The 26,136-nt window shown below is 38.7% G+C and overlaps 1 protein-coding gene across 1 annotated transcript; it reads right to left on the reverse strand.

Moving 5' to 3' along the window:
• Window positions 1–7,393: 7,393 nt before the first annotated feature.
• On the reverse strand, window positions 7,394–8,155 carry LOC149493173 (uncharacterized). Its single transcript, XM_089715429.1, has one exon. The coding sequence runs from the start codon at window positions 8,153–8,155 to the stop codon at window positions 7,394–7,396; it is 762 nt and encodes a 253-aa protein (XP_089571555.1).
• Window positions 8,156–26,136: the final 17,981 nt, after the last annotated feature.

Genomic DNA, 26,136 nt, shown 5'->3' on the forward strand with positions numbered 1-26,136 from the left:
TGGCACACACCACACGTAGTGGTGTATGGCCTTTCCCAGATTTAACAGTGCAAAATTAGAGGATTTGGGCATGGCACAGGGAAGTGGTGCACGCTGCATGCAATGGCACACGTCACTACTATTGGCCACACGCCACAGCGGTGTAGAAGCCCCTGTTTGGTTTATCCTAGTTTTCCCTGACAACCAGACCCAAAAAAGGTGTTTTAAACACCGAAAAAGAAAAGAAAAATATGAGGAAAGAGATTAAAGGTTCTCAAAAACTACCTTTGATGGTTTCTTTGAAGATTTGCTCAAAAATGGATGAAGAAACCCAACAATTGATTCTTGATCCAACAGTCCAAGATTCATGATTAAAGTTTGTGTTTTTAGGATTTTAGATTGAACTCAGGAGGGTTTTCTTTTCGATTAATTAAATAATAAAATCTCAAATTTAATTAAAGGTTAACACTAGTTGCCTTTTGATTTTTGGGTGAGTTTTAAAAATGCAAGAGTCTCCCCTAGGTCCAAAAAAGATCCTCCTTTGGCACACCCACAATGCCTATTTATAGGCAAATGAGGGTGGGTGGCCCCATTTTAGGCATGACATGGCACAAGTGCCACTATTAGGCCTCGCAATGGGACTAAGCCCACTTCTATGAAATCATACCGTGTGACATGTAAAATGAGATGAAGCACTGAGAAGTGCGCCTGAGGGCCTGACGCGCTTCTCGGGCTCAATTTCATCGCGAAACACTCGGTAGCCCCAAAAAGTAAAAATGGTTAAACACGTAGATAATCTCAGCCACGGACCATCAATCCAAAAATAAGAGTGATCAGGAATCCCAATCCAATTTTATGATACAAAACGGTGTATCATCACTGAACCTTTTAGGGGCAAAATTTGAGTGTCTACAATTTGCCCCCACTTTGATGATATTTTGCTTTTCAAGCAAAATGTCATCAAAGTGTAAAGTAGACATGTAAGTAAGAAAATACGTACCTAACTTGCATTGCATGCACGACTTTGACGGAGGAAATGTGCCATCTTAGCGGCTTTAGTTGAAATAGTTCCACTTCGGGAGGTTGTCCTTTGGACGGTGAAAGGCGAAATGAGATGCGCCACACGGGACGGCTTCAAGGGTATGCCACTGTGACGACTTCAACGGATGAATGAGTACGACACTTCAGTCGATCCAGTTTCTGAAATGCTCCTTTCGGAGGTTGTCCTTCGGATGGTGAGAGGCGAAATGAGATACGCCACATGGGAGGGCTTTAGGGATGCGCCACTAGGATGACTATAATAGATTAATGAATACGACACTTCGGTCGACCCGATTTCTGAAATGCTCCTTTTGGATATTGTCCTTCAGATGATGCCCAGGGGGACTTTTGTAACCTGCCTCGGGGGACCTATGGCACGCCATACGAGACGGCTTAGATGACCTGCCTGAGGGGACTTACAGCGGGCCCTTAGGACGGCTTAGTTCTGAAGTGCTCTGCTCAGGGACTGTAAAACAATTCTTGCCACATAGAGGAAAAGGCTTTTCGGCCAGTTATGGTTAGAAATTTTCTATGATTAGACCCAGAAAAGCATACGCGTGTGACACATGACTCTGCACCAAAATGCGTGAATTTGCATAAGTTAGCATGTATTTGTGTGAGTTTGATTAATCGTGAATCTGTGTGGGTTCATGTGAGTTTTATTGAAAATTGTGTCATTGCACGCAAAATGAGGCAACTTACCTGTGGCTAGTAATGTATTGCCCCAGCTTAGGCAGCTAGCCGTTGATAGGTTGCCAGCTAAGTGTGAGAGCAGGATGCAGCAGGCGGGCCTTTGGGCCAAACTGGGCCTAAAGACTTAAGTCGGGCCGTAGACCGATTATTCCTTATAAAAGGTTAAAGTGATATTCATTTGTCACTTTGAACCTAACTTTCAAACTTCTTTTCTCTTAAACTCTCTCTTTGCTTCTTCTTGTGATTGAAACTCATAGCCGCCGAGAATGTTGTAGACTAGCTTCTTCATGAGCCACGAAATGAAGCTTCGAGAATTTATTCCAGACGTGGGGACTTCAATTAGCCTACTGCATGATTTTTTGTCTCACGTCTGTTGGGGCTTGACCGAGGTATTTTGGGACCTTTTTTATTTGTCCTCCATTATTAGAACTAGAAACATGCAAACATTAGGTTAAAATCCAAAAACCAAGTTATAATTTATTTTTTTTTGGGCAATTTTAGGGCACTTTAGGGTTGTAGCATGACGCTGCGGCGTGCACCACAATGTTGCAACTTGCGCCTTAATGTTACAGCATGCACCACTTCTCCTCAAGTTAGAAGTTTTCTGCTGCTTTGTTGTGTGGTCCACAGAACTAGTGGCGCATGCCACTAGGGTAGTGCCCTGCATCACTACTCAGTGGCTGGCGCCACAGTAGCTTGTGGAACACCATTTTTTGGTATTTATTCATCATTTTTCTTGTCTACCTACATTAAAACATAAAAAATGTGTGCCTTTGCACCTTATTAGCATACTTACAGTGGCTTATTTTTGTAGAAGAGAATGAAACATGGGAAGTCAGGCGGTAACACCTACACGGTAGGCGAGTGGTTCGACCGAGTACCTCCTTGTGTTCAGGATCGAGTTCAGGAGGCAGGATTCGATCGCTTCATCGACACATTTCCTCGGAAGCAGGGACAGACAGTCTCGGCGAGCATCACGGAGCGGTGGATGGATACCACCCATACTTTCCATCTACCCTTCCGTGAGATGACAATCACGCTGTTGGATTTTGTTACCATTACTGGGCTACCTTTTGGAGGGTGGTCCGTTGTATTCGATGATCAGTTAAGGACTCTAGATCGATGGGGTTTGCAAGAGAGTCTTCGAGCTGCAATAGGCATAGAGCCTACCATCTCTAATAAGAGGGTATGATATGAGAGCATCATCTCTCATTATGAGATCATGCCCCAACATCGTGTAGCAGAGATGGACATTGATGTGGTAGCCCAAGCCTTACTGTTTTACAGACTATCGACTATCTTATTCACAAATCATGGTACGACATGGATTTGACGCTTCTACCACTGCAGCAGGATTTAGATATGACTAGGCATTTTAACTTGGGTTCTGCTGCCTTGGCATATCTTTATTATAGCATGGATCTACGTGTCTGCGGAATGCATTTGAAGGTTGGTTATCGGCGAGCCATTGAGGTATTCTTCTTGAGTATTCTCCTTCTTCCATGATTTTATTATTTTCGATGTATTTATTTCTGCCTTATTTGCGGTATAAATATAGGATTGTGAGCACCGTGTCCTCCCTATGTCGAGGTTATATGGTTTCGATGCTGATACTAGCATGATGACCTTTTCTCGAGCTCGGGCATGGAAGTTTGGTAGAAAGTATGCATACAGCACATCGGAGATCTCAATGTTTCGGCAGCTTCTAAACGGCCTGTCTTGGGATCAGGTAAGTTTGCAACTTCACGTTATTTCTAATTTTTTTCTTTTTCTTCTTTTCTTTTTTCTTCTTTTGCTTTCCTCATTTTTTATTTTATTTTCTGTTTCATTGTTGTGTTTGTTTTGGTTTTTTTCTCTTCTTTCTTTGCACTCTTTTTTTTACAGATAGTGAAGTACCGTGGAATGATGTGGTTGACTACCTCGATTTCATTCAGGCTGCCATCGTGTTCTAGCAAAGGCGGCTTCTCCTTCTAGGTCTGTTCTACGACATATACGTCCTCGATTAGAGGGTGTACAAATGGGTGCTAGGCCCAGACCGGAGGAGAGTGCCTCATGACATATCGTACTACATGCTTTCCACTAGATCTATCTGGCTGGAGTAGGATATTGCGGCTACTCGGAGAGGGTCAGCAGCCACAGACCACTTAGCTGTTTTTGTGCCAGGTGCTTATGCCATTTTTGTATGGACTCAGTTCCTAATCCATCTTCCTACTCTCGCCGAGTTCAATCCAGTTGCAGAGACAGAGGAGTTAGACAGGGATAGGATGATGCCCCAGTACAGGTGAACTTTCCCCCACAATCTGTTTCTCTTTTATTCATTAACTGTGTTTTATCCTTGCAGCAGCAACAGCGTAGCAAGCGCATGAGAGGAGGCTCTGACTCTAGGGCTCTGGATATGGTTGTCGGCAAGCCATAGCATGGACTGGGTGCCTCCTTCTCTTTCTTTTTAGACCGCACAGGTCAGACTGCTCAGGGCATGTTAGAGACACATTTGGTGAGTCCATACCGGTTGTCTCCACTTGGTTGCACCCATGTGAGTAACTTCTGCTCTTTTATTCAAATTATTGCTCTTGATTATTTTGCTTTCTTATTGTCTGCCCCTGCTTCATCCTCTAGGTATACATCACTGATTATAATGAGGTGAGCCAGCTGTACAAAGCGACATGTCTCAAGCTTGCTATGGCGAGGCTCTCCGACGAGCACATATTTGTAAGTATGAATAATAAAAAGAAAATATGCAATGAATATGCCATGTATGCGTGTAATGCAATTACTGATATCTATGAATGTGTGTAAAGAGCTAGCATGATGCCTCTAGCAGGTCGAGGTCAGGGAGCTCAGTATGGTGGTCATGCTGGTCAAAAAGCTGGACGCTGGCCAATTATTGTCATAGAAATTGAGGATTCCGGTAGTGAGGACTCAGAGGAGACGGCCTCGGACATGTCTTGACTCAGTTGCCCTAGCTTATTTCTGTTTTTTTTCTTCTTTTCATTTTTCTATATTCGGACCCGATTTGGGGAACATCTTGTAAAAAATGATTATTTTCATATATATTAAGGCCATAAGCCAATTACTTTACATGTTTCTCAGTGATATTTAAAGTATTTTTGCTTCATAGCTAACAATTATATTGCCTGTTGAATTCGAGAAGTAAAAAAAAAAAAAAAACAAAGTAACAAATTTTACAACTATTCGTTAACTAGTGGCATGCGCCACAATACTGTGGCTTGTGCCACAAGCAGTGGTGTGTGCCACTAGTGTTGCAGTGGAAGCCACCTGGCAATCTGTCCTTTTACTCTTTTGCTATAAAAGCCCATAATACTTTTACACATTACAAAGCTCTTCTCTCTTATTCCAGACGAAGCTCTCACTTAAAAGCTTGCCCAAACTTCTCATTTCTTCCCTATTTTCCATGGATCGGTCCTTGGCACATTCATTTGAAGCATTATTTCACAGTCTTAACCGTGAGGATCAGGATTTACTGTCACCATTCGAACTCAATGGGCTGAGTTACTACCCTAACATTCAGGTTCAACCCATATTACTGCAGTGGTTGATCAACTACTTTGATCCTTTGGATAACTTATTCCATCATAACAACTTTCAGATCTGTCCATTATTTAAAGAAATTAGCATTATTTTTAGGAGAATACCCGTGGTTGAAGAAATTCCTGCGGTGCCCTCGGTTGGACATAGACCCTACTTCATTGATTATGCTTGTCTTTGGTTTCCCAGCTTATGAGATACCGCCTTATGCTTTGGAGCTGATGTCGTGCCCCTGCGATCACTTGTTGACCGTGCCCTGGGTATAGACCGTACTAGCCTATATTGGCCTCCACTTGTTTATTTCTGCATTCTTAGTCAGTATTTACTACTCAGTGGCATTGATGGTTATGGAAGCCTTAGGTTGGTACCCATAGTTGAGCAGATGGCTAGGCGAGGCACGCCTTTTCCACTTATTCTGGCAGAGACATTTACTTGGCTAGGAGAGCATGCCCGATGCTCTAAATTGGTGCTCAGTCTAATAGGGAGTCTGCTTTTACTACAGGTAAAAATGCATTTTCATTTTCTTTTCTCTTTTTTGCTCTAACTTTTGTTTAAGTCACCCTTGCAGATTTTCAGCTTAATGAGCTTTTTCTTTCTTCTTTCTTCTTTTTTTTTCATCTTTATTGTTATTATTATTTTCTGAATGCATTTGCAGCTGTCGACCTTTGAGAAGCTACAGGTGATGAACCCACCATCGAACCATCTTATGTTCAATTATATACCACGAGTCTATGTCTGTCATTAGCATCGTTTGACTGGTGAGACTGTGGAAGACTAGATTGTTATTTTTTAGGATCTCACCTCCGAAGGAGCCAGATGGACTTGCCCCTGGTGGTATATAGAGCGAGTCACCATTTCTTCATACATGCTCTGTGTGCCCTTGTGTGGATTATCCATGGCACTTGCTTATTATCCTAGTCGCTTAGCTAAGCAGTACGGTCGGCAGCAAGCTGTCCCCAATTACAATCGGTTCGGTGCTGATTCAGAGTCGGCTGATCCGTTGACAGTTAGATTTCTATTAGGACCTGGCATGTAGATTCATTTATCCTACTTTCTAATGAGATGTGCTAGATAATTATTGAATGTGCAATTATATGAATGTATGCACTTATCATGAAATGAAATGTCTTTTTGCTTGAAAATGCTTCATATAGTTCCTGCTATTCTATTACATCAAAATAAATTCACAACATTTGCATATTAACATAAACTTAACATAATAAGCTTTGAAGTTAATAAAAACACAAAAGGTGAATTTATTAATTGGGCTTCGCCATGAACGTTTCAAGTCATACATAAAATTTCTTCAATCTATCCATATTGATTGGTTGCGTAAACTCATTGCCTTCCATGTCTAATAGCTTCACTGCACCTTTGGAAAACATTCTCTTGATCAGAAATGGGCCCTCCCAATTAGGCTTGAACTTCCCCCTCGGGTCATGAGTGTTTAGTCGCATGTGCTTAGAACCAAATCCCCTACTCTCAGTAGCTTCAGATGGACTCTCTTCTTGTGGTGCTTAGCTATTCTCGTCTGATACAACTGATCCATGAACTAGGCATCGAGCTTCTTTCCATCTAGAGTGCTAATTCTTGATAGCGATTCTCTGTCCATTAACATTCTGAAACCTTGGATTCCATCATTATGTGCAAGGACTGCACTTCTATCTTTGTGGGTAGTCCAGCTTCCATTCTATAGACTAGAGAATAAGGTGTTACCATATTTGTAGACTTGGCTGTGGTCTTGTAGCCCCACAAAGCATACTGTAACTTGCTCAACCAATCATGGTGATTTTTTTGCCATTTTCCTCAATATCTTCTTCATGTTTTTGTTTGCGGCTTCCACTGTCCCATTAGCTTGTGGTCAGTACGGTGAAGATTTATGGTGCTCAATTCCATACTTCTCTAATAGTATCTTTACTTCTGCTTGGAATTGAACTCCGTTATCTGTCACTATATGATGGGGAATTCCGTATCTACAGATCAGGTTCTTTTTAATGAATTTGGCCATTTGCTTAGCGCCGATGTTCTTAAAAGATTCGGCTTGGACCTATCTTGAGAAATAATCCACTGATATCACTATGAATTCATGCCAATTAGAAGCAGGCGGCAAAATCTTACAAATGATATCTATTCCCTAAGCTGCAAATGACCATGACGAAATAGAAGGATGTAATTCTAAACGTGGAATGTGACTTAGGTCTCCATGAATTTGACATTCGAAGCACCTTTTCACGAAGGAAATACAATCCCTTTCCATTGTCGACCAGAAGGAACCTTGTTTGAGAATTTTCTTAGCTAGCGCTTTTCCATTCATGTGGGTATCGCAAACCCTCGCATGGATCTGTTTCATAATCCCTTCAGCTTCTTTCCCTGATACGCATCTTAATAGTACCATGTCTGACATTCTTTTGTACAACTGTCCATCTAAAACTGCAAATTGTAATGCCAAATGTTGTATAGCTCTTCTGTCATCTCTAGTAGCTGAATCTGGGTATACCCTTTTAGTCATCCATTGTAGGGCATCATAGGACCATGGCCATTCTCCTTCCTCAATATCCATAATCCTTTCACCTTCATAACACGGGATGCTACCCCAAGACAACATAAATGGCTTCTTACACATAATTGAGATCTCTTCCCATGCTAATGCTAGATTAGCCAAGGCATTTGGGACTCGATTGTTTACCCTGCTTGCGTGTGGGAATGTTACTCTCTTAAAGTTCTGAATAACAAAATAAAAGTAGTCAATGTAAGGTTTCAGCCTGTCCTCCTTAACTCCCCAATTGCCGCTAACGTGCTCAACAACTAGTTTCCAATCACCAATAACTTCAACTTCTTTTGCTTTAACTGTAATCAGAGCTTCTAACCCAAATAAGCAAGCTTCAAATTCTGCCATGTTATTTGTAACTACAAACTATAATCTCTTCAACATCTAGGATAACTTCTCCTTGTAGAGATTCTAGCAAAATGCCTACTCCAGCTCCCTTGCTATGAGCTGAGCCATCAAAGTAGAGCTTCCATCCTTTCTTTTCTATCAAGTTCAAATGTTCATCGAGAAAGTTAATCTCCCATTCCTCACTGTCTTCCACTGGATGTGCTGCTAAAAAGTCTCCAACTGCTCGTCCTTTGATGGCTTTCTTCGTAGCATATTCAATGTCAAATTCTAACAGTAGGATTAGCCATTTTGCTAGTTTCCCCACTATTGTTGGCCAATATCTAACCGAATCCATTCTTGATACCGTTATCACTTTTTAAGACTGAAAGTATGTTGAAGCTTTTTAGTAGCCCATACCATTGCTAAGCAAGTTCTTTCAATCAAGTTATATTTATGTTCATTTGGAACAAGCTTTTTGCTTAAGTAATACACTGCCTTCTTAACACCGGCTTCATCAGCTTATGCTAACATGGCTCTAATTCCAACATCTTCCACTGTCAAGTACAGGATTAAGTGTTTCCCAGGATTTGGTGGGCACAAAACCGGGGGATTTGATAAATATTCCTTGATCTTGTCGAAAGCTCTCTGGCAGTGATCGTTCCACTTTACTGGTTGATCTTTCCTTAAAAGCTTAAAAATTGGATCACATAAAATAGATAACTTCAATGTGAACCTACTGATATGTTGAATCTTTCCTAGGATGCTTTTCACTTGCTTTTCCATCTTAAGCAGCTCCATCTCTTGGATTGCTTTAATCTTGTCTTGATCGATCTTTATTCCCTTAGGACCAGCTATGAATCCTAGCACTTTTCTGAAAGTTACCCTGAACACACACTTCTTCGGGTTTAGCCGTAGCTTGTACTTGATTACTCTACCGCTCGAGGGTCGCTGGATGCTCTTCTGGTGTCTTCGTCATGAAAATCGTATCATCAATATACACATCCAACTCCTTATGGATCATGCCATGAAATAGTGTCGTAGCCATCCTTTAATAAGTTGCCCTGGCGTTATTAAGCTAAACGGCATCACTTGATAGCAAAAAGTCCCAAACTTTGTCACAAATGTTGTCTTATCCCTGTCCAACAAAGCCATAAGAATCTAGTTATATCCTACAAATCCATCCATAATAGACCCATCATTATCGCACTGTTAATCAGGATATCAATATGAGGGAGATGAAAATCATCCTTCGGTGATACTTTGTTCAGATCCCTGTAGTCTACACACATTCTTATCCTTCCATCTTTCTTCGGAATTGGGACTATGTTTGCCAGCCATTCTGGATAGTGAACCATTTCTAGAAATCTTACATCTATCTGCTTGGTCACTTCCTCTTTAATTTTTTGAGTCCATTCTGGTCTTAATCTTCTCCTCTTCTGTTTCACTGGCTTGGCTCCAGGATACAGTGGGATTGTGTGCTCAGCTATAGATCTTCCTCGTAAATCCAAGCGAAGGCTTCATTTTTGTGCATGAGTAGACGTTGAAATTTTATGTTTAACTTTGGTGTTAGGTTTGGCCCAATTAATATAATTCATGGATTATCTTTTGTGTCAATATTAAATTCAAGCATGCATGATGAGTTAATGTTGAATATGTGCATGTGCTTGTCTACTTGATGAATGTAACCATAAGGAAAGACATCAAACAAGTAGGCAAAATTAAAATTCTTTTCATTAAATAGCATAGACAATTCATTACAGTCAGATTCATCTCAAACAGAAATAAACACATCAGTAGAGGCTTTAGCTTCCTCAAAACTTTCATTGATACAGGCCCTTATTGCTTTCAAAACTTGCTCAGCAGGGTCCTCTTCTTCTTTGCTGGTGCTTGCTTTCTTCTTAGTGTCTCCCCGTTCCTTGACCTGGGCAACTTGTCCCTTTTCTTCTTTTTCTTTCTTCTTCTCTTCCTCCTCGGCTGCTTGTGGCCCTTCAAACCCCTCTTGCTCCAGTTCTTTCTCTTCTTCTTTCTGCTCTTTCTCTGATTCAGACTTCGATTCCTTGGACTCAACTGCCAAGATGTTAATCACATACGCAAAAATCTTAAGACCTGGGTACATCTTCCCCTTGTGCTCAAAAGGCTCTATCGGCAGACACGGAGAGGAATGCTCACTTGAACAGACGAATCGCCCATCCATGTCCAACTAGCCGTATGTCTTCTTTGGTGGTGCTTCTAAATTTGTACCCCAAGCCTAATCGGTCCCTTCGAGTGTGAATTCTTGGTAGCTCTGTAATGCCTTACTGATTCTTTTATAGCCCTTTCTCCTTTTCATAGTTCATTCTCTTCATGATGTTGGAGACAGTGGGCCCCATGTCAGTGCTCAAAACATCAATATGAAAACTTTTCCCTGGGAGGATTACTTGCTTGTCCATATTGAGCATAGCTACACTTCTTTCACTTGCAACTGGTATGGTGATGACTTCACCATTGAAAGGAAATTTGATTTTCTGGTGTAGTGTAGATGGTACTCCTCCCAAGGAATGATACCATGGACGCCCCAAGAGTAAGGCAAATGTTGCGGGGATATCAATCACAAGGAACTCAGTCTCCTTTTCTATTGGACGCACCTTGACCACAATTTTGAAAATACCCTCAACCTGTCTCTTCGAATCATCGTAGGCTCTAATCACAACATCAGAAAGCTCTAAATTAGAAAATTCCAACTTGAACTTGGACAACAGCTTTAAAGGAGATACATTCAGGGGTGACCCGTCATTTATCATTACATTACTGGTGATCCTTCCTCTGACTTTAGCCTTTACGAACAATGCCTTGGTGTGATTCCTTCCTTCGGGAGGAAGTTTATCATTAGAAAAAGTGATTATGAGGGGATTGTGTTGAACCAGCCCCACAAAATTAGCGAGAGAAATGGATGATGAAACCAGAATATCCACCATGGCTTTTAGCAAAGCTTCTCATTGTTTCTTAGAAGATACCAATAGGTCCCACATGCTTATGTTCGTATGGGTTCTCTTCAATTGTCTCATTAGAGCATCATCTTCTATTTCTTTCTTTTGCATAGTCGATGAGCTTGCTTTCTCATTTTCTTCCCTCGGCTTGATCATATCTCGCTGATAGATTTGACCACTGCAAGTCATAGGATTCACTTCTCTTGCTTCCTCTTCATCCTCCTCGCTACTCCATACATCTGGAATAACAGGATTTACCACCACTTCATTGTTGCTTCCAACCCATAATTGCTCACTCTGATTTATCCACTCGTCGTCAGTGTCCCAGACGTTAAGGACCATAACATAGATTTGCTCTAACACCATCTCTCTCTCTCTTTCCTCCTCCTCCTCAAACTTTGCCATAACCTCCTCAAGAGTCTTACCAAACTCAACCATATATAGATTTTTGGGAGGCGGTACATTATGGAAGTTAGGCAGTGGATTAGTCATCGTGCTCAGCCTTGAATTTTCGGGATTTGTCACCTTGCCATTGTTAATTAGATCTTCGATTTCATGCCTCAACCTCAAGTAATTATCAGTGATGTGACCCTTGCTTTGGTGGAAGTGGAAATATGCATTCTAGTCAAAGTTCCTTGGCAAAGGCGTTGGAGGAGGTCTTGGTGCAAGCGGTCTCAACAAACCCACTGTCTTCACTTTCTCGAATGCTCTAAAGAGAGGAGTGCCGAAATTGGAGAATGTCCTTTGTGGCACTTTGGTGGCTTTTAAATCTAGAGCGACAGTTGTTGTGTTCTTGTTGGTGTTTGGAGTCTTGGTTAACTGACTGGATCCTTAGAACCCGGACTTGTTAAAGCTTCTGGCACGGTTCCCATACTTCTTGTTCTCTCTAATCTTGTCCTCGATGGAAGTCCCCACCTCATATACTTGAGAAAACTCAATCAGTGGCATGTAATACAACTTCTCATAGAAGGTCGGCAGAGTTCCCTTCATAAATATCTTGATATGCTCTGTGGTATCTGGACAGTTCCTCAATTATGTGACCTTGGCTTTCCATCTAGCCGTATAATCAATGAAGGTATATTCATGTTTCTGCACAGTCGCCTCTAAATCTCTCAAATTAAAGCTCATTTGGAGATTGTAAGCATATTCCTTGAGGAAAATCGTGGTAAGCTCGTTCTAATCTCTTCTTACTCTCTTCTCAAGATTGTAATACCAAGTTTGAGTAGACGCAATTAAGGACATTAAGAACATCTTTAGAATTTCCCTCGATGGTGGACTCGCCAATTCCATGATCGACTTGTATTGCTTGAGGTGCACTTTCGGGTCACCATTACCATCATACTTCGCCACCTTCGGCATTTTGTAAGTCACGAGGATAGGTTGCTTCAACTCTAACTCTTCATCATCATCATTATCAAAGTTGACATATTAGTCCATTCCCTTAGATTTTATGAATGCATACAGCTTCTCGAGCTTCTTATCTAGCTTCTCGAATTTTTCTAAGACGACCAACTTAGACTTAGCCTTCTTGGCAGACATCTTCTTAAAAATCTCATCATCTTGCCAAGTGTCATCAACATTTTCCTTCCTTTCTAACTCACCCTTAGCTTCATCATCTTCAATCACCACTTGCTCTTTACCCTTATCAGATCTCAGGAGCTTCTCAAGACTAACTGCCACTATTTTCTGAATCATCTTTTCTATTTCAGAAACAGGAATGCTTGGTTCAGCCATTTTATGAGCAGAAGTTGAAGCTAGAACTGACAATTCTGTTTGAACTTGAGAGTGCTCAATTTTTAAGTGGGAGTCCGAAGAACTAAAATGTGTAGAATCAGGCAAATCAGAGGGGTTAAAGGTTCTTCAACTCTAACCATGTGATTATCCACTCTTAATCAGCTAGCTTCTTGTAGAGCTTTATCTTTGCGAGGCGCAATCTTGATTGCTTAAAACAATTATTAGCAAACATGACATGATGCATAGATGCATGAGATGAAATGACATAAAACAATGTGATCATACAATCACAACATCGTGAGATGCAACTAATGCTATATTCCATCGTGGCTTTATCATGATTATTCAAATCCAAAGTTAGAGAAAAGCTCTTGGGAACTGTTAAAGGCAAAACATGCCCTATTTTGTAGCCAAATACTTATAGTGACTTTATGCTCATTCTTTTGTTTTGTATCCCTTACTTTTGCCCCAAGCATGATAACACTTGAACAAGGTTCTTTATTTACATACATTTGAGAGATTTTCTATTTTTTCATTTTTGCATTAATAACATTTGGCTCAAAAATAGACTCTTCCATTACTTTTCCAAAAGTGAATTTTTTACATTCATGGTTCTTTTTGAGGCCCTAACTATAGATATTTACAATATTTAAGTGTCAAAGCCTAAGAGGTTTGATACAGCTTCGCATCCTCTAGAGTGATGTGGCCAATTTCCACAAGGCGGTTGGCAATGTTGCGCATGAGTGTGAATCGCGCCTCCACACCTTGGAAGAGAGTTATGGCTTCGAGTTCCTCTTGCTTTATTTCAAGCAAGGGTTAATGAGCCTCTTCTAATTTGTGCTCCTTCATTGGGCTTCCTCTTATGCATTTGGGCTTCGGCCTTGTGGTTACTATTAGAAAGAGCTCTTTTCGCCCATTTTGCCTCTAATGCCTCTCTTAAGTCCTTCAGCCTTTGTCGCTTTAAGCATCAGGATAGAGCCATAATAGAATATACCTAAATGGCTACAAGAAAACAAGTTAAATTATGCATGAATGAAACACAACGCAAGCACAGCAATTCTATACAAACAAGGGCAAAACGGGAGTTGAAAAATGCATGATCTCCACCCTTATATCTCCCACACACGATTCAAGGTAAGGTCTTTTCTAAACCTAGGACATATAGGTCGGGCCTATAAACCATCACGGGGTTTTGGACCGCCGTCTCTCACATTTATTGGATGAATGCATCAATCATAAATTATTAAGGTGGACCTAGAGGAAGGAACTAAGGTCAATTACATGAGCTTAAGTCGGGTTTATTAAGTCTTAGGTTCCATAAGCGAGAATTGGTTGTTTCCTCCCATTTACTTGGCTCAAAGCCAAATGGTGATAACAAATTGTGCCAATTCTTTTGATATACCAAATGGTACTTGACTTATGGGTGGTGTATATTAGTGGTCGATCCAAATAGTCAAATAGGGTGAAAGGATCACAACCCCCAATATTAGCTTTAGTGTTTAGGGTAGTGAAGCGACCTAAAAAATTATTTTCAAAAATTTTCATTTAAAAATTTAATCATAAATTCTAACCAATGAAATTCAACGGTAAATATTTTATTATTGTTAAACCAGACCTGTAAACTAGTTTGAATTTTTCGAAAACCAGGTGAAAGCCCCGTAAATCAAGCAAGAACCGAACTAGACCATTGAGTTGGACCAAATCTATTCGAATCGAACCAAAATGGTTTAGAAGCCCTAGAAACACTTTTTTTTCTCACATTTCTTTTCTTCTTCTACTTCTCCAGCGCTGCTCATCTCTTGCTCTCTCCCCTTCTCTTGTTTCCGGCAACCTAAACCGATCGAGTCCATTTTCTCCTCGTCGTCGTGCCGCCATCACTCTGCAATCTCTCTTCTTCTCTCTCTCAGCTCTCATTTTGGGTGAACGCAGGAAGTAGGTGAGCCGCGATCTTACCTTGGCGAACGGCGAGATAGCACCTCCACCAGTTTTTTGTCGATCACGTCACAGTCGAACGGCTCCAGCACCTCCCCCGTTGATGGTGTAACCCTTCTCTCTCTCTCTCTCTCTCTCTCTCTCTCTCTCTCTCTCTCTCTGTTTGTTTCCTTCGGCACAGCAACCAAATCGAGCCCATTTCGCCCAGTTAAGGGACTGATCTTGCGCAACTAACGCCAAAAACGGACTCTTGACAGAAAATCGAGCCAGATGGTGTGAAGAACACTCGATTATGAGCAGCCATGGTTTTTCGGCCACCACAGACAGCGGCGATGGCGGAGGTCCCAAGAGGCAAAATCATCTTCTCCCGTGCCGACTATGAAATCATCGTCTGATTTTCAATTGGTATACTGTAACACCTAGATCCTCATTTTTGGTATAAACTCCAAAGTTAAAATTATAAGTTGATTGGGATTAAATAGTTAATCGAAAATGATTCTTGTTAGGGAACCTCGATAGATAAATACACTTAATTCTATCAAAAAAAATTTAGAATACTAGTCATTTAGAATATTTTAGCCTTTATGATGGATTAGTTGGTTATTGAAGTAGATACAATTAAATAAAAAGAAATTAGATTATTTGAATAGCTTTATATATATAAATAGAATATTTTAGTCTTTTATAAATAAATTAATTTTGATTAGGTTATGATATTTATTGTAGCCGATTGTGATTAATTAATTGGTTTAAAAGTTTAGAATTATTAAGCGCATATATGTGTGTGTAATGGTTGATAAATATTGTCTAAGGAATGGGCTGTGTGCATTGAGTAAATTCTTAAATGAATGAATAATGATTATGGCGGATGGGATTAGTTGTTCTGAATTGCCCGATGGATGGGCTTAGAGAATTTATTATTGAATTGTAGTTTTAAGCAGGTGGTTTAATTCAATTGTTAGGGGAGGTGCTGCCGAAATTTCAATAGAATTTAGATTAGCTATAACTAATAGTGGCTGATAAGATTATTAGGAAATAAAATCTTCTAATTCTCTATTTAAATAAAGTCTTCTATCTAATCCAAACTAGAGCTTCCTTTCTCATTTATTACTGTGGTAACAATGGATAGAGCATACTATTTGCTTCATGCATGGAGATACTACTTTATTTTTACTTATTTAATTATTCCATAAATGCTTATTACTTTTCTACTTATTCGTATATGTGTGTATATTTGTATATTTGCATGATCTCTACTCATATAATATGCTACATTTAAATGCAATGTTTGATTATTTGTGTTGTGATATTGTTATGCCTTGTTTGTGTGGAATTGGGATGAACTTGGTCACCATGGGTTTTTGAGGGCGGTCTTCGATACCGTCGGCCATGTATGGGGAGATCGACGCCCCTGTGTGCATTTGATGATATGGATTATATGGAAAACCACAGGGTGGCCTCCTATTGATATAGAAAGAAAATAGAGTATAAAAAAATGAGAGGGCTAGCCAAGTGAGGATTAGACTAGTCGGACATGTATGAGGGATCGGCTCCCTGGTGCACACATTACGAGAGGATGGGCCATGTGTGAGGATGGCTCATCGGGGGTTTAGGTGACGCCACTGACCAATTTCCACTTGTTTGATTATTTGAAGGTGTAATTACTTGTGAATGCTGATGATGTGTCTTATGCTTGGCCGACTGTGTTCATTTAGTACCTTAAAAAGCATTTCGTGTAAATGTTTGTGTTATGCAATAATTACAATTCATTGTTAAACTCACATTTCTTTTGTTTAACTTTTCCAGGAAGTAAAACTTTTTTATTCTGGTTAAAGCTCTGTCTCCTTCCCCGTAGAGCTAGAAAAGTAACTTTTGGAGTTAATAGTTATTTAATTATGTAGTTACATGTACTAAAACTTATTTATATTTTTCTGTTAGTGAACCCCACAGTTTTAGGATTGTAACCAATAAACTGATGAGGATGTTTAGTTAATCATTTATGTGAGTGCTTGAATCTGTTAGCCCATATTATGATTGTTTTGTATTATAATTGGGCCCGAGCTATAAAATGCATAAGTGCTAGATTTGGGCCAAAGTATAATATAATTATATGAGATTTATTATGCATGGCAATATGGGCTAAATGTTTGAAATTCTTATTGATATAGTTTAATATTGTAGTTTAGGCTTACTACAGGCCTCGAGGGCCTTAAGCTTCCCTCGGCCCTAGTGCCAGTCCGGCCCATGAAAACGGATCGTGACAAAGTTGGTATCAGAGCTTAGGTTAGAATTTTAGGACACAACTGCGGAGTATAAGGGTTTTGTCTTATCGTTCTCAGTTTTCTTTGCCTCTTACTTCAGTGTTTCCTCCGTAGTCATGATTAGAATAAATCTTAATCACATAGAGTGTGTGTTATTTCTTGAATTTAGAATGTACGAGGATGAGTTTGAATATTTGTTATTAGGAATCACCTCAGATGATCATATTGGATGGAGTAAAAGTTATTGCAATCATTTTAGGATAGTTATGGAACATGGATTTCTTTATGTTGGGATCAGCTGTAACCAACATAAGGAAAGAAACCTGGGGATTTCTTTCTTAGGGATGGTGAACGCACTGAACCCTATGAAGGAAAAATCCATACTTATTTGTGTAAATCAATAAACTATAGAAGAAGTAATTAACGGTTTAGTGAAAGTAGTGGGCAACAGGATAAACCTATCACAATACATATAGGTGTTAAAGCAGGTATCAACCCTTAAACTTGGGAATAGAGTAATACCTGGATGGTAGTGGACTGCCTTGATCACCCAATACACTACTTTTCATGTGGAATATATTCCTATCAGTGTGTAGGATAATGCCAAGATATGGATAGGATTTTCATCCGTATGGCAAATTAATGAATTTGGATATGTATAACATTAGTAATAATAAATTCTTAGTCTTTCACAAGTAAGCTATCACCAAAGTAAAATAGTTATGCAATTGATTGTGATTGTATTAGAGTTACAGGAATGGTGAATTGTATGAAATAACCTTGAGTCTTTCTATTGCTTGTCTAGTACTTTAGATTAAGAAGAGTGAATAACTTTAAGGTAATTAGGAATCTGTGTTCAAGTATTTAGCTCAGCTACTGAATTTCTTTAAAGATTATTCAAGATATAAACTTTTTATCATTTTATTTACTTATTATTTGAATTTAAAATCTCAGCTTGATTTTGAATTTAAATCATATTATGATAAATAATTTAAAATTGACTATTTATATAGAAAATTATTTTTGGAAGTTGTCTATTTATATCACCCGGCCAATTGGATGAGATAATAAAATGAGATGATCACGAGGGTAGTTAAAACTTGAAAGAAGACTTGAAGAAGAAGAATAAGATTAATGGTGATGATGATGGTAACAATGATAATACGTAAGTAGACAGTTAGTAGTCAAGTTAAGAACATGAACGTTGGAAAGGTTTAAGAAGACGATTTTGGTATAGAAGCTAAGTTGCAACCTGATTTAGAGTATAGGACTCTTTAATGTTTAAATGAAAAAGATAACATTAGGAATGGACTTGGATAGTTTAAGGGTATAAGGAATAATATATATAACAAGTTGTAACATATATATATTAGGGGCAAGTGGTAGATAAAATTAGAGGAATTTATAAATACCTTGCTAGACTTGAATAAGGAAAAGATTGATTGACTAAAGACAGGTGATATAGGTAAGTTAATACATGAATTGAATTCCTATTATAAATATAATTGATAAATGTATAGAAATAGGTAGGTTATTTCTTCTATTGCAATTTTTAGTATGGCGGCAACTATTTTAACCGTTAGATTGACTTCTTGATATAATGTGAAGGAGATTGATATTGTACTTTAAAACTTTAATGGAAAAGGAAACAATTAGCTTATGTATTATAGATGCTAATTAGGAAATTTGCTATTATTTCTTAATTGAGGTATAAACTGAAATTCCATATAGAAACGAATAAATTATTTAGTTTAATGCAGAATTTGGTAAAGGAAACTGAGTTATTGATGTCTATTTATTTGATGTGATATTTGGATGGTAAGGCAACATTAGGTCGGGATTTAAAAAATTTTATTGAAGACCTTCGTGTTGATGGGTATTCGGTAAAAAGTGAATATTTAGGGCGAGTAATAAATGTTAGGTTGAAATATTGTAGATTAGATAAATCAGGATTAATGATGACTAATAGACGAAATAATTAATAAGAGTACTCTAATATCCTTAGAATGAACTAATAAGCAACATAGGTGGAACAGGAGGTTATTAAAAAGAAAAGAGTTAAGAGAACTAAAAAGTGAATTAACAAAAGATGTTATTATGAAGGTCAATTTTGATGACAAGTTTTTGGGTAACTTGAGAAGTCAAGTATTAGAGAGAGATTGATGGTTAAGTAGAAAGCATTAACTATAGAGGTAAGATAGCTATGGAGTGCAGTGAGGTCCTTTAGTCCAGGAGCCATATAATAGTTGAACTGGTATATGGGGAGAGTATTATAAGGAGAATAGGACTTGTATAAATAGGGACCAGAACAGTGAACTCAAATTGCCATATGATACTATAGACAACGAAAGTTACAAGGACGATTTTTCTTAAAATTTTAGATTAAAGTAATAGTTTTCAAAGTTTTGATTGAGAAAAGTTTTAGTAATAGCATATGTGAATAAAATGGGTTAATTCTTATTATAAATAAATTAAATTTCAATTGTTTTTGCTTTTCGTAAACTATATGTTTGGTCTTCATGGAGGAATGCTTAATAAAATTTAAAATTTTCAAATGGAATTAGCTAAACCCGGTTTTATTATAAGATTTTATCAAAGAAAGATTTTCTAAAGATTTCAGTAGCTGACTGATGATAGCATTGGAGGTTAAGGTAATAAGTTTAAATTTCTTGTAAGCTTTAGCTAAGTGGTAATAAATAGTCCAACGAATTTTGTTTTAGATATGATGGTTCTTCCTTACGTCACTGTCTTTACCTTGAAACCCTCAGTGGGATTGTTAGAGGAGGAAATTCTTGCTTCCCTGATGCCTTTCCACCAGTTATTTCAAGGTTGTAAAATTTCCTATACTAGAAATGTTCGGCTTCTTTGAATAGCTAGAGGGCTGTCACTCCTCCTGTGCCAGATCTGCCGTCTGAGAGCATGCAAAACATCAAATTTGTTGCTTCGCATGGCACCATCTCTCACCCCATCCTAGAGGACCTCTCGGACCATTGCCTTAAGTATCTTAAGGGTGTGCCGATATCTTTCTTTTCTCTTTACTTGTTCAATTCTTATTCTTTGTGTGATTTACTAACTTTAATCTTTGTGTTTGATTGTGCAGCCTCCTCCGGGCTAGTGCGAGGGGGTGACCGTTTAGTCTGGTCATCTCTGTGAGGCGCTGCCATGTCAAGGCGCTTCGAGAGGAGCTCTAATGCCGTTGATGTCTTAGGCCTACTGCCTGCTGCTTTCATTTTTTACTTTTCTAGAGTAGGCCTTTAGTTTAGGCTCGGGTGGTTTCTAATCTAATCCTTTAGCAACTTTTGTGTTGATGCTCCTTTAACTGTGGCATCTTCTTTTGTAAAACTTAGCCATTTTATATTCATTGAATTATTGGATTTTATTTTTGGATGTCTGATTTGCTTGTTCTTTTATTATTCTACACTAATTGCCTGACTTAAACTTGCATTGACTATATGCTTTGGAAATTTTGCACTGATTGCCTGTCTTAAATTTGCATTGACTATTTGAATTGCAATTTATATTGGTTGCCTACTTTAAACTGAAATCTACACCGATTGCCTGTTTCAATTTATGATTGCACTAACTGCCTGATTTTCCCGATTATTCTTACTTTCGGTACTGGTTGCCCTGGTTATTCCGACATTGGTACTAACTGCCTTGAACTTTAATTTGCATTGATTGCCTGTCTTGCACGAACTGCTTTAACTTGTTATCTGCAATGATTGCCTGTTTTAGAAGTAGTTACATTGACTGCACTGACTTGAATGTGATTGCATTGAATGCCTAAATTATTCTAATTCTGGGCACTGACTGCCCTGTTATTCTGACTTTGGCACTGATTGTCCTATTTACTCTGATTTTTGACCTGAAAGCCACAGTTAGTAGATAATAAAATAATACGCATAATGCATGATAACTAATTCCAGATCACGACTCGACTCTTAAGTAAGTGCTTTAGGAATTTTTAGGCCCAACTTGCCAAAAATTGGTTTTGAGTCGAATACCCAGTCTTGATCAGTTTGAGGCCTAATAATCTTGCTTTTGATGAAAATTTATTTAATTTTTTCCGAAAGCTGTGTTTTTCATTGTTGTCTTGAAGAAATTTGTCCATTTGTCTAGACAAGTAAGGATTTTTGAGAAAAATTCAAATTTTCTCAAAACTTAGGGCTAATGGGTATCGAGGTAGCCTCTACCGGTATTGATTACGTCCATGTCGATACCGGCGGAGGAGACACCAATAGGCCTTCCTGGTACCAACGGTGGGTTGGTCGATACCGACGCTAGGCTAGTCAGTATCGGCAGCCTGCACAATCTAGGGGTTGGAGGCCTATATATTCCTCATTTATGGCTAGAAAATGGTGTTGTTTTGCGTCCTAAAGCTTGGTTTTTCCAAAATTTCAATTTGGCCCCAGTCATGGTATGCAAATGTGGACCAAGAAATTGGAGAAGGTTGAGAAATTTAATTTAAGTCGATACGGTATGGCTTCTTTGATGACTTTGAGAGGCTTACTAGTTGACCGAACTTTCATGGATGCTTGTCTACATTTGTGGGACCCACAAGCTCATGTTTTTCAGTTTGAAACACACTACAAGGAGATGTGCCCGATCTACGAGGAGTTTGCATCACTTTTGGGTAGTGACTCAAAAAGGGCTCCGATGGCTACACCGACCAGGTCTGGATTTTTTAGGACCTTCATGAGGATGTTGAGCCTGTCTGTGGAGGAGGCTAGGGATGTGGTTCGGGGTGATAATGCTAATTTTGCTATGCTCATCGAACGGTATCTAGACCCGCTGGATTTGGCTGATAAGAGTTTCAGAGGTTCAGGACCACGGCTCTATTGTTCTGTTTGGTGAGCACTTGTTTATTTATTGGTATGGCTCATTGGGGTGACCTCCTTAGAGTGTAGATTTGGTGCTATAGATGGAGCAAGGGTCAAGGGTAACCAGCATTGCTTTGGCTGAGACCATCCTGAGCCTAGACCAAGCTTACAGGGTTAATGGGATCTTATCTGCTAGCCCGATCTTGCTTCAAGTAAACATTCTCGAATTAGCTTGATTTGAGTTTGGTGCTTTCTGAAAAAGGCTTAAGTTTTGGATAGTGAACGTTTGAGAGTTTGTATATGAGTGCCTATTTAGGAATTAGAGAGAGGGGGCAAAGTCTGATCTTGCATGCTTTCAGGAAAAGTCTTAAGCGTTTAAGTTAGGGTGTAACTAAACCTGTTTGGTTTTTTGAAAGTTTTACATTTGAATGCCTGTTTAATTTCTGTATTTTGGTACAATGTCTGATCATACAGGTTTAGCTGAGGGATCATTTGAGGTGGTTGAGCCACCACAATGCCGCCCATACGAGCCTTCTCAATATAGATCTAGGTGAGTCGTGGTGAGGCTCGAATCTGAGGATGAGTGGCTGTAGTGGCTGCTGGCACTGATGCTAGACTAGATTTATGGAGGTGTGACTGGTATGATATTAGGAGGTTTCTAGTTAGGTCAGCTGGCTTTCAGATGGTTTATCTATTAGGCATGGACCACATCACTTTCTACTCGAGCTCCTGGTTGATGAGGCAGATGGGGCATAATCAAGGATTACCACCAGCAGGTGCCTTTTTAAGGATACACTGATTTCGCATCGGGTTACTGTGGTCATATTGGGCAGTTGGTCTAAGGGAGCTTGTAACACCCACAGACCAATCTCAGAGAACCAGACGGTGGATGCCACAATCGGTGCCGGAGCACCATCTTATGTCACTATAAAAGCTAGATCACAAATTAGAAGTGGTTAAATTTTCATAAGGAGGCAAGTAATTACCAGTTTTTTTGTATTATTAATTTTTATTTTTTTTACAAAAATAATGTTTAAGAAAATTCCTACGAAAATTTCACAAGAGTTTCCCCTAAAAATTTACTTGCCACACAAAGAAAATATACACACTTCCAATTTTTTTTTAAACCCCCAAACCTCCAATTCAACAACATACTACAAGCACTTCTAAATATCCATCAATATACGCATAATATTCGAAACACATTCTTTTCAAGGAATCTCTAATCATCATACACCAAAAATATAATAAGGTGTTATTTCTTTAAATAATCATAACTCTTAATACATGACAAACTTATTATATCCAACGTTCACAACACAATATTTATATACATGCCAAAAATCACCATTTACAAAATATCCTACCCAAGATGTGATATCTACTCTGATGCTCGTCCTCTGGTCTTGAAGAACACCCTCCGCTCCTAACCTGCGCGTGATAAAAATCAACGCGCTGAGTGGAAGACTCAGTGGTGCTAAATAACCAACAATTTAATTAACAATAGCCAAGGCAAAACTTAAATTACTCAACTATATAAATACCGAAATCGCATTCATTTAATTCAAATACTTTGAAAGCAATGAGAAGATTATAAATACAAATATGTCTTCATTCTTTTATAGCAACAATAAAATTTCATTTTTCGTTAAGGCTCATACTCATACAGAATGAACATAAGCAGATTTGATCGTGGCCTATGTTAGCGCCACCCCCATCACATACTCGTGGCCTATGAAAGCACCACTGTGGCCTATGAAAGCACCACCCCCATCACACAATCGTGGCCTATGAAAGCACCACCGTGGCCTATGAAAGCACCACCCCATCACACAAATAAGCGCGTCCGCCTATTTATAAGGGTTGATAACCCTAGCATATGATCATAGCTTCACAATAAGAAAATCCATCTCATCATACTACGTCTCAATCATGCATAGTAGAGCCTAAATCAAAAGCATTCTTTCACAAAAGCAATAATTCTTAATCAAAACCTCTTCATTTAGTACTCATCAGTTCAAATATTTTACTCAAAACACTATAAATGTATATATACTTAATATAATATAAAAGTACATAAATCAAGAACTTTTCAGCATTGTTATAAACTTGACCTTTGCTGGGTTTTTAACACATAATTTGAGTTATGGGTCTCCAAATTGAATGAAATTAGATTCATTAGAAAGCTAAGCCAAAATGCTACAAATGTTCAGAAGGGACCACAGCCCAGATCAAAGAGTAAGATAGCAAACAAAAGCTCAGAACACAGACCAACAGATCAGACCTGATTCAGCAGAACCAAGTCCAATGTTTCTTGAATTCCTACTTCACCAAACACTCAAATGAAACCAATCCAGAACGAGAGAATTCTCAAGACACAGGGAAACAACTTTTATGAATAACTCAGAACCTAATAATGTCATTATAGTGGTCAAAATGGGCACTCAATTGAGTAATACCTGGAGCCTGTCACAACAGAGTCAGTTTGGGTGTTTTAGCCATAAGTTGAGCTATGTATCGCCAAATTGGACACAAGAAGATGGGTTGGAAAGACAAGAAGTAAAGCTAAAACTTTTATGAAGAACATAAGACGTTATTTGGCCATTTATGTGGTCAAAATGGACAATGATTTCGGATATACTGGTAAGACACCATAACAGAACCAGTTTTGGTATTTAAATCATAAGTTGAGCTACAAGTACTGGAATTAGACATAAAAATATGTTTTGGAAAGCTAAGAAATAGAGCTGCAACTTTCATGAAGAAGTCAGAAACAGATGGGGAGTATAAAGGGGTCGAAAATGAGTTCTAATCTCACGGCAGAACATATCTAACATGAATTCAGCAAGTTAACCAATACATACAAAATTCCCAAAATTCATTCAAAAGCCTAACCATGTAAAAACAACTTAAACAAGTGAAAGTATAATTGCACTAACCTTCAAACCAAGCTTTAACAAGCTCAAGCTTTGGTCTTGCCCTTATCCTTGGTGGAAGGCTCTCCACCCTCTACATGTAAGACACTCAAAATCAAACAAAGAAAACACAAACAAAAGAAGAAGTGGAGCATGATTTAGCATGTATATGCTAAAGAAAACTCTAAACCCCAACATAAATACCTTATCCTAAAATCACTTACCAAGTAGGAAAAATCACCAAATTCCTTGAAATTAGTCACCAAATATTACTTCTCTAGCTTCAATCTCTAATATGTCTTAATTAACTCAAGTTGTATGGGTGATTTTGATGTGTTTACTAAGGAAAAATTGAAGAAGAAGAAGAAGAAGAAGAAGAAGACGTAGGAAAAGAAGAAGAAGGATAGTGTTGCCCAATTAATGGAGGAGATAATGATTTACTCCATAAAAATTGGATGGCTAGGATTGAATGTAAATCTAATCTAATGGCTACAAATATTCTCCAAATTAAATTCCTTCAAAATATTATGTAACACAACAAAATTCTCAAATTTACTCCATAAAAATAATTCTTTGAAGTTCCTTAATTAATCTAACACCATTTCAAATTTCATCCACACAACTATTGCCTCTAATTTCCTTCATTAATATCACACCTTAAGTCACTACGCACTAATTCTCTAAAATTCTCCAAAAATATTCATTACTTACTTTCTACCCATAAAAACCATGCATGCATGCTCCAAAAATGTGATAGAACCTATTACCTATATATAATAATTTTTCTAGACCAAAATAATACCGACTCCCGGACCGATAGTACTATTCACAGACAGATAAACTACTATTTCAACACAGAAAAAAATAGGGCGTTACAGCTCTTCCCCCCTTAAAGAATTTCGTCCTCGAAATTCACCTGAATTAAATAACTGAGGATGCTGTTGTCTCATAATGTCTTCACTTTCCCATGTAGCTTCCTCGGTCTTATGGTTTCTCCAAAGAACCTTTACCAAAGGAATTCTCTTATTCCTTAGCTCCTTGACTTCCCTAGCAAGTATCCTCACCGGTTCTTCCTCATAAGTTAAATCTTGCTCAATAGTAATAGATTCCACTGCTATCACATGTGATGGGTCGGACCGATACCTTCTCAACATAGATACGTGGAAAACATTATGTATCCTGTCCAGGTCTGGTGGTAAAGCTAGTCTATAGGCTAATGGACCCACACGCTCAATAATCTCATATGGACCAATGAACCTAGGACTAAGCTTACCCTTTCTTCCAAATCTCAATATCTTTTTCCACGGAGATACCTTAAGGAAAACCTTATCTCCCACTGCATACTCTATATCTTTCCTCTTCAAGTCGGCATAG

This window comes from Jatropha curcas, chromosome 10, assembly GCF_041381405.1.
Source record: "Jatropha curcas cultivar XTBG-Jc1 chromosome 10, XTBG_Jcur_1.0, whole genome shotgun sequence".
Lineage (NCBI taxonomy): Eukaryota > Viridiplantae > Streptophyta > Magnoliopsida > Malpighiales > Euphorbiaceae > Jatropha > Jatropha curcas.

Coding starts and splice junctions, on each gene's coding strand:
- LOC149493173 (XM_089715429.1), bottom strand. CDS start 8,155: ATGGCAGAATTTGAAGCTTGCTTATTTGGGTTAGAAGCTCTGATTACA.